General features: G+C 41.1%; 1 protein-coding gene and 1 non-coding gene across 2 annotated transcripts in view; both read right to left on the bottom strand.

Annotated features, from left to right (window-relative positions):
- Window positions 1-14,924, bottom strand: part of TNRC6A (trinucleotide repeat containing adaptor 6A) — a 98,486-nt gene that overhangs the window by 57,316 nt on the left and 26,246 nt on the right. Inside the window, 1 exon segment of the mRNA XM_019430287.2 lies at window positions 9,217-9,238. Within this exon segment, the coding sequence (XP_019285832.1) occupies window positions 9,217-9,238 (22 nt within the window).
- TRNAH-GUG (transfer RNA histidin (anticodon GUG)) lies at window positions 12,750-12,834 on the bottom strand. Its single transcript has one exon. It is a non-coding gene; the product is annotated as a tRNA-His (tRNA).

The following is a 14,924-nucleotide window of genomic DNA, read 5'->3' as shown; positions in this document are numbered from 1 at the left end:
GGAAAAATATTTGTCCTTTGGAATAAGTTAAAGGGATCCATTCTCTCTCCCCTCCCACTGCCTACCCCAATTTTCCCTAACAGAGGGAGGGAAAGGAGGTACTGTTTTGGTTTAAGGCCCCTAAAGCTAACATAGGGAAATATTCAACAGAGCCACTAGAATTTAGGGCCAGAGTTCAAGCTAAGAGTATAAAAGTTATTTAATTTTGCTTTTCTTCTTCTGACTATATATTTTTACATCCTCTGCATACATATACCCCCTTATGGGATCTAGTATTGGGCAAAATTTAGATATTTTTGTCTGGTATCTCATCCTCAGAACAACTTCAAACATACGACATAGTCTGTAATGTTGGAAATATTTCCATCAAATATATCAGAATGCTAATAAGCGTATTATACAAACAGCTCGTGCAAGCTGATAACAAAAGCTCTAGGCCCAAGGGGTGAATGGGTTACAAACAAGAATGGGTAATTCATAAGATGAAAAAAGTACAAGTGATTAAACATATGATATTCCATTTTACCAATAAACAAATGTAAATCAAAGCAATAAAATACTAATTTTGGCCTGCCAAATTTATAAAGATGCTATGGCCCATTTTAATGCTGCAAGACATACTCCTTGCACTATGGCAGAGACGCTGCCCTGTGATTCACCCAAGCTGGGTTGGGCCCTACTTTAGCGAGAGGAAAAAGCAAATCATCGTCTGGGTGAGGGAAAGCCCTGAACTGACCTGGACACTGTATGCGGTTTCTGGAGACTGAGAGACTGCCAGGACACTGCACAACCACAGTGGTGGTAATTAAAACTTACCAAGTATCAGCTGGATGCCAGACAATATAGCTGGTATCTATCTTCAGGATTCTATAAACTTGAAATAGTATTTCCATTTTTACAGATGAGGCAACTAAGGCTTAGAAGAAGGCTGCCCATGATCCAACATCTACTAAATGGCAGAGCTGAAATGTGAAACCAAACTGGACCCCCAAACCAATGTTTCTCCTAGTATAAAGTAAGTTTCCTCTTACTTATGAGAGCAAAATCAAACTCTCTGAAAATACGGAAATCACTGATTAGGGCTTAGCCACTCTAAAAGCTGCAAATCAAAAATTTCTATCATAAGATGTCTATATTTAGCATTTACTAACCTCTGGCCCAGTGATTTATGTTCTATATGATTTCATTTCCACAATATCAAGTAGCCTGGATTATCTCTTTTTAACCAAGTCAAATTGAGGCTTAGGGGTTGAGAAACGTGCCCAAGGTCACAGAAATAAGAATACAAAGGCGATATTCAAATCGAATGCTATCTGACTCAGAAGCCTGGACTTTTAACACTATGTTGTGTTTACGCTAGAATTCCAAGATTATCATCTTCAGTAGAAGATTCAATACTTTCTGCTTCAGGCCAAATGCTGTCTTTATGCACGATTTTATTAAGTGCGTTTTCACTAAGACTACAACACTGAGCGCGCTCGCACTCAGTACGCATTCTGAAACACAGCTACTACTCTTATTAGAACTAAATGAAGAACATAAAAGTGGAAATTACGACCTATGCTGTGTTATTTGCTAGTCTGGAGCTTTCTCTTACCTGGTCATAGCTGATAAAGCTATTCTTGCTAATCTCTCCTGACTTCTCCAAAATTTAAACCAGAGGACTCCGGGTTTGTTTCCTTTGAAACTGAAGACCTAACTGTTGCCAAGGCAGAATCTCAGGGTAGGACACAACCTCAGGAGACTCCCACAAGCTCCCCAACAGCTATGGGATCATTGGCCACTGAATCTACTTTCCAACAACAGTTTGCCTGCTGACTGCACGGATCTCTGCTTCTCTCCTATTTCCTGTCTTTGTCCTGCCCCAGCCTCATCACAGATCTCTAAAGTTACAAAATCTTTCATTTCTACTTATTTTAATAATTTACTGGCATTTATAAGCAAACATATCTACATTGGCTAGAAATAAAATGTTCCTTACCTTACAAGCAAAAAGGGGTCCTTAAGTGTCATTACCTCATTGATCACATAAATGTAGATTTACATGTATAAACGTATATAAATCATTTCTCCTTCTCAACAGGAGGAAAGGAAAAATGGTGGCTTTGATATACCTAAACAGAGTAATTTTACTATTTCCCTGGGAAGCAGAATTTTCCCCTTCCAGTTAGTGCAGAGCTACAAACAGAGTTACTTACAAAGCTCAAAGACACCTCCCATGAGAAGAAACACCTTTGCCATCAGTAAATTCTTCACCAGCAGGAAACCTGCTTCTCCTTCAAAGAGGTCAGCACATATTTGCCTTCAAAAAGTTACCAAGACGGCACATCTGGGATCAGAACCTGGTCTGTCTCTATGACTTAATACCTGCCTATAACATAGAAGTCGTGTTATACTATGTGTGTGTGTGGGGGGGGGGGGGGACGGGACACTGCATGAAAGCCCCAATTCTAACAGAACTTCCCAACCTGTGTGACAAAGAGTCACAGGTGTGCTGAGGGGAGGAGCACCTCAGCGGCTGCACAACCAGACTCTCTGGGACTGTCAGCTTCAGCTGGGGGGTGGCCACTGCTGTTTACCTTAACACAGCCCCACCAATACCATTTCCACATGAGCCACTATGTGATCAGGTCAGGCAACACACTTTGAGTCACATCTTTTTGGGTCTCAGCTTCTCCTCTGAAAATCTATGCAGCACAGGAATTCTTGGCCAAGCCACCAAGTTCCTGAATTTCAGTATCACAGGACTGTGACTGAAAAACTTAAGACCTTATGAAGGAATAAGCCGAGACCACAGGTAAATATATTTACCTAAATATAAATATATTTACCTATATCTGCACTAACACAAAGATGAGAATGGGAACACAGGGGGACAAGGACTTGAAGTTGGTTTTGTCATGAACAACACTGACAACAGTACACGAGACGGGATCAGACACAATAAATACTTCACGAACGTTAAATGAACAACAACAACAACAACAACAACAACAACAACAAAACAATGACACTTTATGGATCCTAACTTTGGGAAAATGGGTTACCGCATAATTATTTTGCATTTATCTTTGTTTCCCAAAGGTTGTGAGACATAGCTGACACTGGCAGTGACGATTAAAAGAAAAAGCAAAGAAGTGCTTTATTTATTAATGAGAAGGGAACAAATTACACACTTTTCTTCCTTGGGCTGAAATTGAGTCATTTCCATCATATTCCCAAAGCTAAACTGTGTCAGCTTCACCAGTCAAAGAGCATACTAAAAAGAAGGGACTCTTCAGAATACACTTCTCCATCCTTCTGAAGAGTGCGTGACATGGAGGCTCTGCGGTTTTTTGGTCAGAGTCTCTTTACATCCTCCTTAATTAAGGAGCTGGAGCAAGGCATTCCAAGCTTAATTAGTAGAAGTCAGGTTTTGTACCAAAAAGGGATTCATTCATTTTCACTGTGTGGAAGTCTGACACACGGTGAAAGCTTTTAGAAAATTGGCTTCTTACTTGGTCCTCAAAACTCCCATTTTTTTTCATCAACAGAGATGAAGTAAACAATTTCAGAGCTTTCTCTAGTGATTCTTGAAAAGCCAACCACTTTATACACTGCAATTGTCAGATCCTTCCCGATTCATGAAATTATGCTGGTGATAACAAGTTTTTATTTATTTCTCTGTGCTCAGGGAAATACCATAAAAACCTGTTAAAAGATCTCTCTGGAATATTTTCAAAACATGCTTTAGGGGTGCCCGGGTGGCTCAGTCGGTTATGCATCCAACTTCAGCTCAGGTCATGATTTCACAGTTGGTGGGTTTGAGCCCTGCACTGGGGTCTGTGCTGACAGCTCAGAGCCTGGAGCCTGCTCGGGATTCTCTCTCTCCCTCTCTCTCTGCCCCTCCCCTAATCGCGCTCACGCTCGCTCTCTCTCTGTCTCTCAAAAATAAATAAATAAACTTAAGGGGCACCTGGGTGGCTCAGCTGGTTAAGCATCTGACTTGGGCTCAGGTCACAATCTCCCGGTTCATGAATTCGAGCCCCGCGCCAGGCTCTGTGCTGCCGGCTTGGAGCCTGGAGCCCGGAGCCTGCTTCAGATTCCATGTCTCCCTCTCTCTCTGCCCCTCCCTCACTTGTTCTCTCTCCCCTCCTCAAAAATAAAAAATAAAAAAAATAAACATTAAAACATGCATTTATTTGGTTTATTCACTGAATATTATTAAAGCATGGGCAAGAGCGTAGCCTTCCTGTTTTGTCTCCCATGTAAATACAGGGCTGTTTTCAAAGAAAAAGCAGCAGTAGAGCCCAGTAGAGTCAGTCCTCAAACCCGGGCTCAGACACTCAACAGCTGCATAACCAATAGGCAAGTTACTTTTCTTGGCCTCAATTTCACTTCTAAGCGGTGACAATACTATCTACTTTCATAGGGCTGCTGAAGGGAGTAAATGCAGACTTAACATTGTGCACACACACTGATAAAGCCCTACTTCCATATTAGTTTTTCAACATCCTACTTCACAAAGACTCAGAGTTCCCAGCCTGCTACCCTGGCCCCTCCCCTGGGTCCCACACATCTCCCCAAATTCAATAGCTAAAGATTACTCTTAGCACATGAAGCTTTTAGGACACTGCTCCAGTATGTGTTCTGAATCACTGGTGACCACTCATTATTAGTGATTAAATATTCAGAATATTTCCCTTGGTTAAATGAAGTAAATATAAAGCAGTGCCCGACACACAGTAGGTGCTCCAACTTAGCTATTATGGTGTCTCCAATATGACTTGACATGTAGTCAATTTAATAGGTCTTGAATATTTTGATCATTCTCTAGGAGCAATGAAGTTTTAAGCAATGAAAATGTGTTTGATTAAAAAAAAAAAAATCCTCTAAGGCTAGAATTGAGTAAGAAGGGGCGGGGGGGGGGTGGGGAGTGACTGAGCAAGAACAAAGGCTTCCAAATGTGGCAAGGAACAAAAATGTGTTTTAAATGTTGATCCAATTTTCATTAAGAGTTTTTAGTTAATCCAGAAACAGAACAGCAGCAATAAACTATGCTTCCCTATGTGAACACCAGCAAACAAAAAAATCATTATCTACTATTTTCCATTACTGCTTCCATCCCAGCCTCCCTTCATCTCCTTTTCAGAGCTCTGAGGTTTGTTACTCTCTGGAATATAACTTGCTTATAAAAATCACCTGAAGAAAGCACTGGTGAGAGAGATGGTGAGAGAGAGAGAAAGAAGGAGAAGGAGGAGGAGGAGGAGGAGGAGGGGAGGGAAAGGGAGGAGGGAGGGAGGGAAGAGGAGAGGTTAGCTGTCAAAAATTAACAGTGTTTATTCTTTTACAAGGAATATATAATCAGCATGTTTTCAAAACAAGCCAGTGTCAGAGCTGAAAAGCTGCTTTTAAAAAATTACTTTTCTTACTCAAGTTCCCAAGGGTGTCGTGAAACAGGGGAATATTAACTCCTTCCCTGCCTTTACATTATGTAGGCCACAGGGCATTCTTAAAACTTATCCATCTATTCGCATACCTCACCCTAAATTTTTCAGCATTTGACTCCCTTGTTGTTTGAAGGAGAAACTCACATATTTTTAAAAGACATTTCAAATATTCAAACATTCAAATATTCATGCTCCTTACAGTTTTTCAAAAAAGTTCAAGTCACAAGGTGAGAATAAAACTTTCAAGAATTTCATTATGTCTCGCATTATGTTGGCTCACATTTTTATCCGATGAGTTATGAATCCACTGCACCCAGAAATAAACACCTACTTGTCTTCATGTAACAAAGCTGGTCAAGAATTTAATTTATGATACTTTACAAAAACCCAACTTTTATATAAACGGTCTCACCACAGGGTGAAAGCAACATGAGTGTTATTTAACCAGAAATGGCAGTAGCCTTAGAAAGAACAGCTCGTTAAAGTCAGAACTCTCTAGAGGGTGCTACAGCCAAACTGGTAATGCTCAGTCTGAACACTAAGATCTTGATTCTTGACAATCAAGAAGGCTCTAGAGCTATGCGACCTAATCAAATTTAAAATTCAGTTCCTTGGTCACAGCTTTCTTCCCCACAGCCCTCTGTCACATTTCTGTCAAGTATGTGATAGCCACAAATAACTCAACCTGGGCCTGATACAGACTCTAATATGGAAAGACAAAAAATGCTGCTGACAGTATATTCTGGATTATGTGGATTCTCCTGATTTTTAAAGGTTGGCAATCAAAATTTTAAAGGATAATAAAAATACTGTGTGGAGACCAGAGGAGACTGAGGAAACAGGACAACTAAATGCATTTGTGTATCTTGCACAGGATCTTAGAAGAGAAAGAAGTTAATGGAAGAAACAGTGAAATCTCAATAAAGTCTAGAGTTCTGTTAATACCCACATCAGTTTCTTAGTTTTGACAAAGGTGTCACAGAAATAAAGGATGTGAATCATGGAAAAACTGGGTGGGGTGCATATGGGAACTCTACTACCTTTTCAACTTTTCTATATAGCATCAATTATTCCAAAATCAAAAGTTTAATAAACAATAACAACCGTGTGTGCCAAAACTGTCCCACAAGCCTCCAGTCTGTAATCTCTAAACACCACGAATCCCAAATCACAAACACCTCACAGATATTATACACAGCACAAATATAAACAATACATTTTCATAAACGAGAATAATTGTGACCAATTATGAAGGGAGATGCCATCAGAAGAAGGGTAAAACGAGTAAAACGCTGGCAAAACAACATAATGCACCTTGAAGAGTTTCATAGCCTAACATTCTCAGAATTGTGCAAAGTCTAAAATCTAGAAGATTCAAATATATTCATATTTTAAGTATAGATGTACACCCATGGGTCAGGCAAAAATCTAAGATGGACTATAACCATGTGCCCCAAAGTAAGATACATCATAATAGCCTAAGAAATCGGGAAGGGAGGACCAATGGCCACTGGAGCGATCTGGCAGACGATGAGCTCTGAGAGTCTGGAAACATTGAAAGGGCCTCCTTGGCCGAGGAGTTGGATCAAAAAGAAACAGAAACAGGGATGAACATGAAAGAGAGAAGAATGCTCTGCCAAGTATAAAGGAGTGAGGGGCAAACAGCCTGGTTAGATCATGGGAGGTCAGATCAAAGAGGGCCTTGAAAGCCAAGCAGAGAAGTCTGGCCTTGAAGCAGGGCAAAGGGACAACGTAACATCCCTACAGAGGGAAGGGGTGTGAGGAAAGCAGAGCGTGAAGAAGATGAATTTGGTCATGTTCCTACTACATTAATTTGGAAATGCTCACCCCCCTGTATCATTCCACACCCCTGTAACTTTCTCACATATCCAGGTTCAAAGCCACAATGTCACCCTCAATTCCCCCTCTGATCTCACCAGCTGCAATCCTACGAATTCTATACCTCACACATCTTTCATCCATCTTCTACCCCTGCTGCCAAGACCTCAGTTCAAATCATCTTTACCCTGTCTGCTCCTCCTCTTCCCTCCCTGGTACTGTTTCTATTGGTGACACTAGACGCCATTGACAAAGAAACATTCCTGAAGCATAGCTTATGACCATGATCTTTGCTGGCTCTCCACTCTCTCTTTTTTAAGACTCAAATCAGTAGTTTACTTATTTTTATTTACTTTAATTCCAGTACCGTTAACACACACAGTGTTATGTTAGCTTTCGGTGTACATAATACAGTGATTCAACCATTCCACACGTTGCCAGGGCTGGCTCTCCACTCTCTAACCAGCAGGAAGCCCTACGATTTCCCCCTACCTCCAGGTCTATATTCTGTCACTTCCCCCAACACTCCCACACTTATTCTCTGAATACTCCCTCTTCTTGTCCACCTGCTTCCTCTGCCCAAAGCGCCTTGCTTCTCTTAGCTCCATCTTCCAGCCAAGACTTTCCATGCACAATGACTGACAGCTTTCAAAAAAGAACAAAAAAACAAACCATGTCACTCTTCTGCTTAAATTCTTCCATGGCTCCTGTGTATAAAACGCACGTCCAGGCTCCTGGGTCCACAGAGCATGTAAGGCCTCCATTGACCTAACTCCTGCCTATCCCTTCAGAAAAACCCTTCTACCCTCTACCTACTTACTGCTGGGCATTTGGTGCTCTAGGGATGTCCATTGCCAGTATCATCACATTATTTCTTGTCTCTGTACTTTCAATCATGCTGATCCCCTCTGTCATTTCCTTCTTTCTTGGGTTTGGCTGTTTCATCTTTTAAGATCCATCACCTCAAGGAGATTTTCCTTACCCGCGCCCCCCCCCCCCCCCCGCCTCCCCGCGCCTTCCTGTCCTGTGTTAAAGAAGCTAACTGTCACTCCTCTGCATCCAGGACAACATCAACATTTTTACTTGAAGCAAATCACCTCATACTATCGTATGTATAGGTGTGTCCTTCTACTGCCACTTTCTCTAGTAAAATGTAAGCTAAGACTGTTCTTATTCACTCTTACACACCTGCTCCTAATAAACGTTACCTTAACGAATGCTGACCTCAAATAAAAACAGGAGGTACTGGCTGCGTATCTCAACCAAATGTAGAGGATATACTTCTGATACAGCTAAAAGTAAAAACTCAGAATCTTCGAACTAACAAGTTCAGCATCTGAGAGCCCTACACCTTTCATTACCAGGCAGTCAACTCCCGGGAGGGCAAAAAATTCCTGATTCAGGATCTGAGAGGAATTAGGATCCTGCCTCCTTACCACCCCGAAGGCTTTTGCTTGACATGTACCGGGAGCTGTTCAACCTAGCAAAATAACCATGAGGTTAGCAATCCGCTGTTCTTAGTAATTAGAGAGCGGGCATCATCGTCTGCCTCTAGGAAGGAGCTGGGGACAACTGTACACAGAGACCAAGGAATAAAGCAAGGGACGAGGCGAGAGTCTCAGAGGTAACCCCAGACAAGAAGACTTTTAAATGGAAAACTGAAGGGAAGGTACATGTGCTCAAAGACTCAAATCAAGGGAGTATGTTAGGAAGTGGTGTTCAACCTAGGAGACAGTTGTAAGGTAGGTCTTGAGGCAGTATATTTTAAAAGTGGCAATCTAGACCACAGTAACCATTAACCCCAAAGGACGTCACTGAAGAAGTCTGTCCCCACCCCTCTCTTCTTTCATGCTCTTCACTCTCCCATCCTGGGGGTTAATAAAAATGCATATCAACAACCTTTATGAAAAAAAAAAAAAAGGATAAAAAATAGCTTTAAACAACGTACCTTTGATTTTTTGTTCAGTGGCCTAAAATAAAAACAAACAAACAAAAAACAATGTAAATATGAAACTGAAAGAAATGGATTGTTATGATAAAATGTTCATATATTACTATTACATAAGACATATACACTTTTATTAAGGAATTTGTCACTCAGATGAACTGCATAGGAAAAGATATGCAAAGAAAGCATGCTTTTCCCACAGATGTGCCCCATTGTCTCTGACACAATGTTTAGTAATAAAAAATTTTGAAATGTTTCTTTTAGATACATAGCAGAGAAGACATCATTGTATGATAGTAAATAAAAAAAAAAGGGACTGCACTGTTCTCATTATTTAGTTTTTAAATGATTTTTATGTAACTGTCACCTTTAACATTTCGTGGATCTACTGAATTTTGCGTATGTTTAAATGGCTTCAAAAATTCTTCTTTCAAATGATAAAAGATGGATTAAATTTTCTGGAAGAAAAGCTGAGGTTAGGTTAAACATGGTTAACTTTTAAGTATTTCTTAGTGGGAGAAAATATATCAAACATATCTGTCGCTTCTGACACACCCGACAATTCAGTAAGATCACTGTGTTCAGAAGCTGAACTGCCACAAAGCCCGTCTTTCCGTGCCTGCCCCATCGCACACCCTGAGGTCTCCTCATGAGGAGCAAGGGCTTGTGACTCCAACTTCAAGGGCCCCCAAAAGAAATAAGTGATTACAGACAGAGGCCACAAGCGAAAATCAACTTTTTTATTAAGATCAATTGCATGGGAGTCCTAAAAATAAAAGACACGAGGAGAGGCAGGGAGGTGAGGAAAGACCAAATAATTAGTAGCTGAAGAACCAGGAATTCTTCCAAAATAAAGACAAGGCTTTCCTTAAGTGCCATGGGGCATGATAATTTTGCTTAGTCATATGAAACTACTGTCATTAGAAATATCATTTTTTGAATTAGATCATTATAGAACTAGGTGGTAAAGGACTACATGGCAATTACCCTACTCCTGAAGCCACACTGAACAATCTTCCCCTGGAGAGGCAGAGTCAGTGTGGCCAGTGAGCTACTTTACCAAGCTTTAGAGCACTAATGCTGTGGCAAATAATGGAGGCCCATCTTTTACTCTATATGGATCAAAAATTAAAAAAACAAAAAACAAAAAACAAAAAACAAAAAACCGATGGAAGGACAATGGCAAAAGACCAGTCAACTAGCTTGAACCCTTTATTTCTGGAGACATTGTTTTAAAATTTGATGGTAGAAAAACAGTCTTATTAGAGAGAACTTGGTATATGAATAGTTTATGACAAGTACCGTACCGTGTCAAACAATAAGATACCTAATTTTCTGAAGCCAAAACATTATAGCACAAAAATTATTTTACATCCTAAACTTAAAAAAAAAAAAAAAAAAACCAAAAAACCCTCCTGGTCTCTTCCACAGTTCACTTCCAAAGGAAACTAAGTTACGGAAGCCACGACCACATTACTAAATCCCAAGACGGACAGCCAGCGTTGCTCTTATAGGCCTTAACATAAAGGATGTGTACTCTCCAACTCCTCCGGAAAAACGACTCCAAGTTGCTTCAGAACAGCCAACCTCATTCAGTATTCTGTCATCTACAGAGAAGGCACCAAGAAGACATCCAAAGGTGTCTGCCCATCAGGACGCCGACTACCACAGTAAAGGGACGGGAATAATAGAACCCGAGAGCGCCTAACAGATTAGGAGGCAACTGAACCGACATGTGGTCCAGGGACCTAGCGTATTACTCAGACTATTAAAGAGAATTTCCCAAATGGGATCAGTAATTTTAAGAGTTGTCCGCACTGTTCAAAATGGTAGCCACTGTCCACATGTGGCTGACCCGTGAAATAAAGCTAGTCCAAACCGATGTGTAAAATACCAGATTTCTATTTTTTAGTATTTAAAAAAGGTAAAAATATCTCATTAATAACAGTCATATTTTGGATATATTTGGTTACATAAAATATATTAAAATTAACTTCAACATTTCTTTTTTACTTTTACATGACCTTGTAATTTAAACCCTCTGGGCCTCGGTTTCCTAATTCTTGAAATGGGGTGGGGGAGGAGGGCAGGGGAGACTGGACTGCCTACCTTTCAGGGCTATTATGAGGCCTAAGTACAATATAAAAGATTTTTTTTTTACAACACTATTCAAATGTGAGGTATCACTGTAGGACAGAATTAAAGGCTTCTGTCAAATCTAGAAGCAAAATTACTTCCATATTGAATATTTTTCCCTTAAAAACACAAAAACAGGAGCACCTGGCTGGCTCAGTTGGTACAGCACAGGAATCTTGATCTCAGGGCTGTGAGTTTGAGTCCCACGTTGGGCGCAGAGCTTACTTCAAAAAACAAACGTGAACTGTGATTCGACAAGCAATTACCTCAACTGCCTCACTTCATAAAGGTATCGGACAGGTGGCAGACACACCACACGCCAGGCTCTCTGTTTCTGTCAGGCTCGGCACCAGTTGTCCCCACCCCTGCAGCCCTAAGCAGACTTGAGCGGCTAAGAGCTCAGTGTCTGAAGCCAGACTCTCAATCCTGGGTCCACCACTTAACACTACGTGACCTGGATCAAAATTAATTAGCTTCCGTAAAGCTCAGTTTCCTCATCTATAAGGGCAGAACAAAAACACCTACCCCAGAGCTGTTGTGAGACTAAAAGGATCTAACTCATGAAGAGCTCAGAGGGGAAAAAAGAGCTTAGGACAGCGCCTCGCAGGCAGGAAGCTTTCAGTGGGTATTAGCAGCTGCTGCTGTCTCTGCCCGCCCGTCACCAGCCACACCTGCCGGTGGCAGTGGCTCAATCCTTTCATGCCGGGAAAAGGCCCAACTCAAACACTCCAGGTTCCCAAGTCCCTGTTTATTTTCTCTTAATCATCTACAGTATCTAATACAGTGCCAGGTATTAGAAACTAACATTAGGGGGGCACCTGGCTGGCTCAGTCATTGGAACATGTGACTCTTCGTCTCGGGGTTATGAGTCTGAGCCCCACGTTGGATGTAGGGATTACTTAACCCTTAGGGGCACCTGGGTGGCTCAGATGGTTAAGTGTCCAACTTCAGCTCAGGTCACCATCTCACAATTGGTGAGTTAGATAGAGCCCCATGTCGGGCGCTGATCTGACAGTGTGGAGCCTGCTTTGGATTCTCTCTTCCTGTCTCTGCCCCTCCTCCCCTGTTCTCTCTCTCTCTCACAAACAAACGTAAATATAAAATAAAATCTTAAAAAAAACAAAAAGGAACCTTAGGAATAAAGAACTGATGCTTGAAATCACCTATTTTAAATGAGATAATCAGGGCTCAGAAAACTTTTCTAGGATTTCTTAGCAAGCAGCACTCAGTCTAGCCTTCAAGGCTAGATGCATACAAAGTGGCTTTTTAAAAATTTTTTAAATGTTTTTATTTATTTTTGAGAGAGAGATCAAGACAAACTGTGAGCGAGGAAGAGTCAGAGAGAGGGGGAGACACAGAATCTGAAGTAGGCTCCAGGCTCTGAGCTGTCAGCACAGAGCCCGACGCAGGGCTCGAACCCGCGAACCGTGAGATCGTGACCTGAGCCACAGTCAGGCGCTCAACCGACTGAGCCACCCAGGCGCCCCCAAAGTGTTTAAAAAAAAAAAAAATGACTGGAGACCAGCAAGGTGAAACAGGCAGGACTGGAAGAGAACACCTGACTGCCCTGGATGACTGCAGCACTCCAGGCCTGCTTATGTTACTGCCCAGGCTGCTGAGAAAATGTTACTTACACTGCTGAACATGATCCCTAGTCTCAGAACAAAATGGTCTTTAGGAGACATGGCGATTAATACTTAAATCTCCAAAAAAGGGGAATAAAAATTGGAAGTTTTCTACGATGTAAGTCCCGCTTAAATTCAAACTGAGTACATTTAAATCCACAAAGCCTAGAAAAATCCTCACAGCTCTTAACACAGTAACAAAAATACTCAACGGTCTGTGTTCAACAGGCTTTAAAACAATCTCAACAGTAAAAGGTCCCAATTTGTACTGTTGCTTCCCTCCGGCCCCTCAATTCTTAAGTGCTTTCTAGGAACTACAATTACATGCTTAAAGGTTATACCAAATTATCCCTCTATAATTAACCTATTTCTCAACCTCCTTTTCCCTCCTCCCTACATTTCTCTCAAGATTCCTTCTAGAAATTTCTTCTAAAAACAAAACCTGGAGATAAATCCAACCTACTGCTACCACGGTTGCCCCCCGCCCTCGCCTTTTAATTGCTTGAGCGACTCCATTCTGAGCCTGCCTACTACCCCGTTTAAGCACAGAAACTACATTCCCGTGGAATAACAAATTATTTCCTAAGCCTTAGAATTAAAAGATAAGTAAACAGCCATGATTCTTAGATATGAAATAGAAATATTTTCAAAAAACAAAATTAAAAATAAAGACATCCAGACATGGACCTTCATTGTGAGAGATGTACTGAGGCTGAAATATAAGAAGCATGTAATCTTTGTGTAACATTTCTTTAAAGAGGAAGTTAAATACTTAAATTTATATTGAAGAAGATAAAATTTTAAAAACTACCATAGTAAAAATATTACGGTGAGCCATGTTGGTGTCTAATAATTTACATAATGAGTTAGGTCACTGGGTTGTTTTTTTTTGTTTTTTGTTTTTTTAAATTTAAAATAGAAAATAACCAGGGCACCTGGGTGGCTCAGTCGGCTAAGCATCCAACTCTTGGTTTCAGCTCAAGACAGGATCTCAGTTTGTGGGTTCAAGCCTTGCATCAGACTCCGCACTGATAGTGCAGAGCCTGCTTCGGATTGTGTGTCTCCCTCTCTCTCTGCCCTTCCTCTGCTCATGCTCTGTCTCTCTCAAAAATGAATAAACATTAAAAAAATTTTTAATTAAGTAAAATTAAAAAAATTTAAAAATAGAAAATAACCTGTGATCAGAATTCCTTAAAAATACTATAGTGACTATTAGGGACTGTTTCTGTATGTATGCATGGCATACAGGCCTGTTAAATGCCTTACAGAGATTATCACAATATATTATTTGCAGCTTTAAAGTTCACCTTTAGGTTCGGAGGCGGGGGGGGGGGGGGGGGGGGGGGGAGCAAGAAGCATGAAGGATACAGATGCCTGGCTGGCTCAGTCGGAAGAGCCTGTGACTCTGGATCTCAGAGTTCAAGCCCCACATGGGGTGTAAAGATTACCTGAAAATAAAATCTTTAAAAAGTAAAAAGGATAGGGGCACATGGGTGGCGCGGTTGGGGGTCCGACTCTTCACTTAGTTCAGGTCATGATCCCAGGGTGGTGGGATGGAGCCCTGTGTCAGGCTCCACACTCAGTGGAGCCTGCTTGGAATTCTTTCTCTTTCTCTGCCCCCCCCCCCCCCCCCCACCGATTCTGTCTCCCCTGCTGGTTCACTCTCTCTCTCAAAAATATTTAAAAAAAATAAAAATTAAATTAAAAAGATGAAAGATAACACCATGGCACCTAGTTCTGGAAAAGTGCCAGCTGGGGGATTAAGCAGCTTCCCATCCTATTCCTAGTTCTGTTATCCTGACAAAACCATGGTTGGCCACTTAACTCACTTTAATGCTTGGGCTCCTTCTATTTGTAATGAATGGATCAGAACAGATAGTATCTGAAGACTTTTTCAGAAATAAAAACATATAGGTTTTTTTTTTTAACATTTGCATAGATTACATA

Source organism: Panthera pardus, unplaced genomic scaffold (assembly GCF_024362965.1).
Source record: "Panthera pardus isolate Hobbes unplaced genomic scaffold, ASM2436296v1 HiC_scaffold_5, whole genome shotgun sequence".
NCBI classification, from domain to species: Eukaryota; Metazoa; Chordata; class Mammalia; order Carnivora; family Felidae; genus Panthera; species Panthera pardus.
Note: the sequence above shows the minus strand (reverse complement) of the source record. Positions and strands in the feature narration are given on the sequence as shown.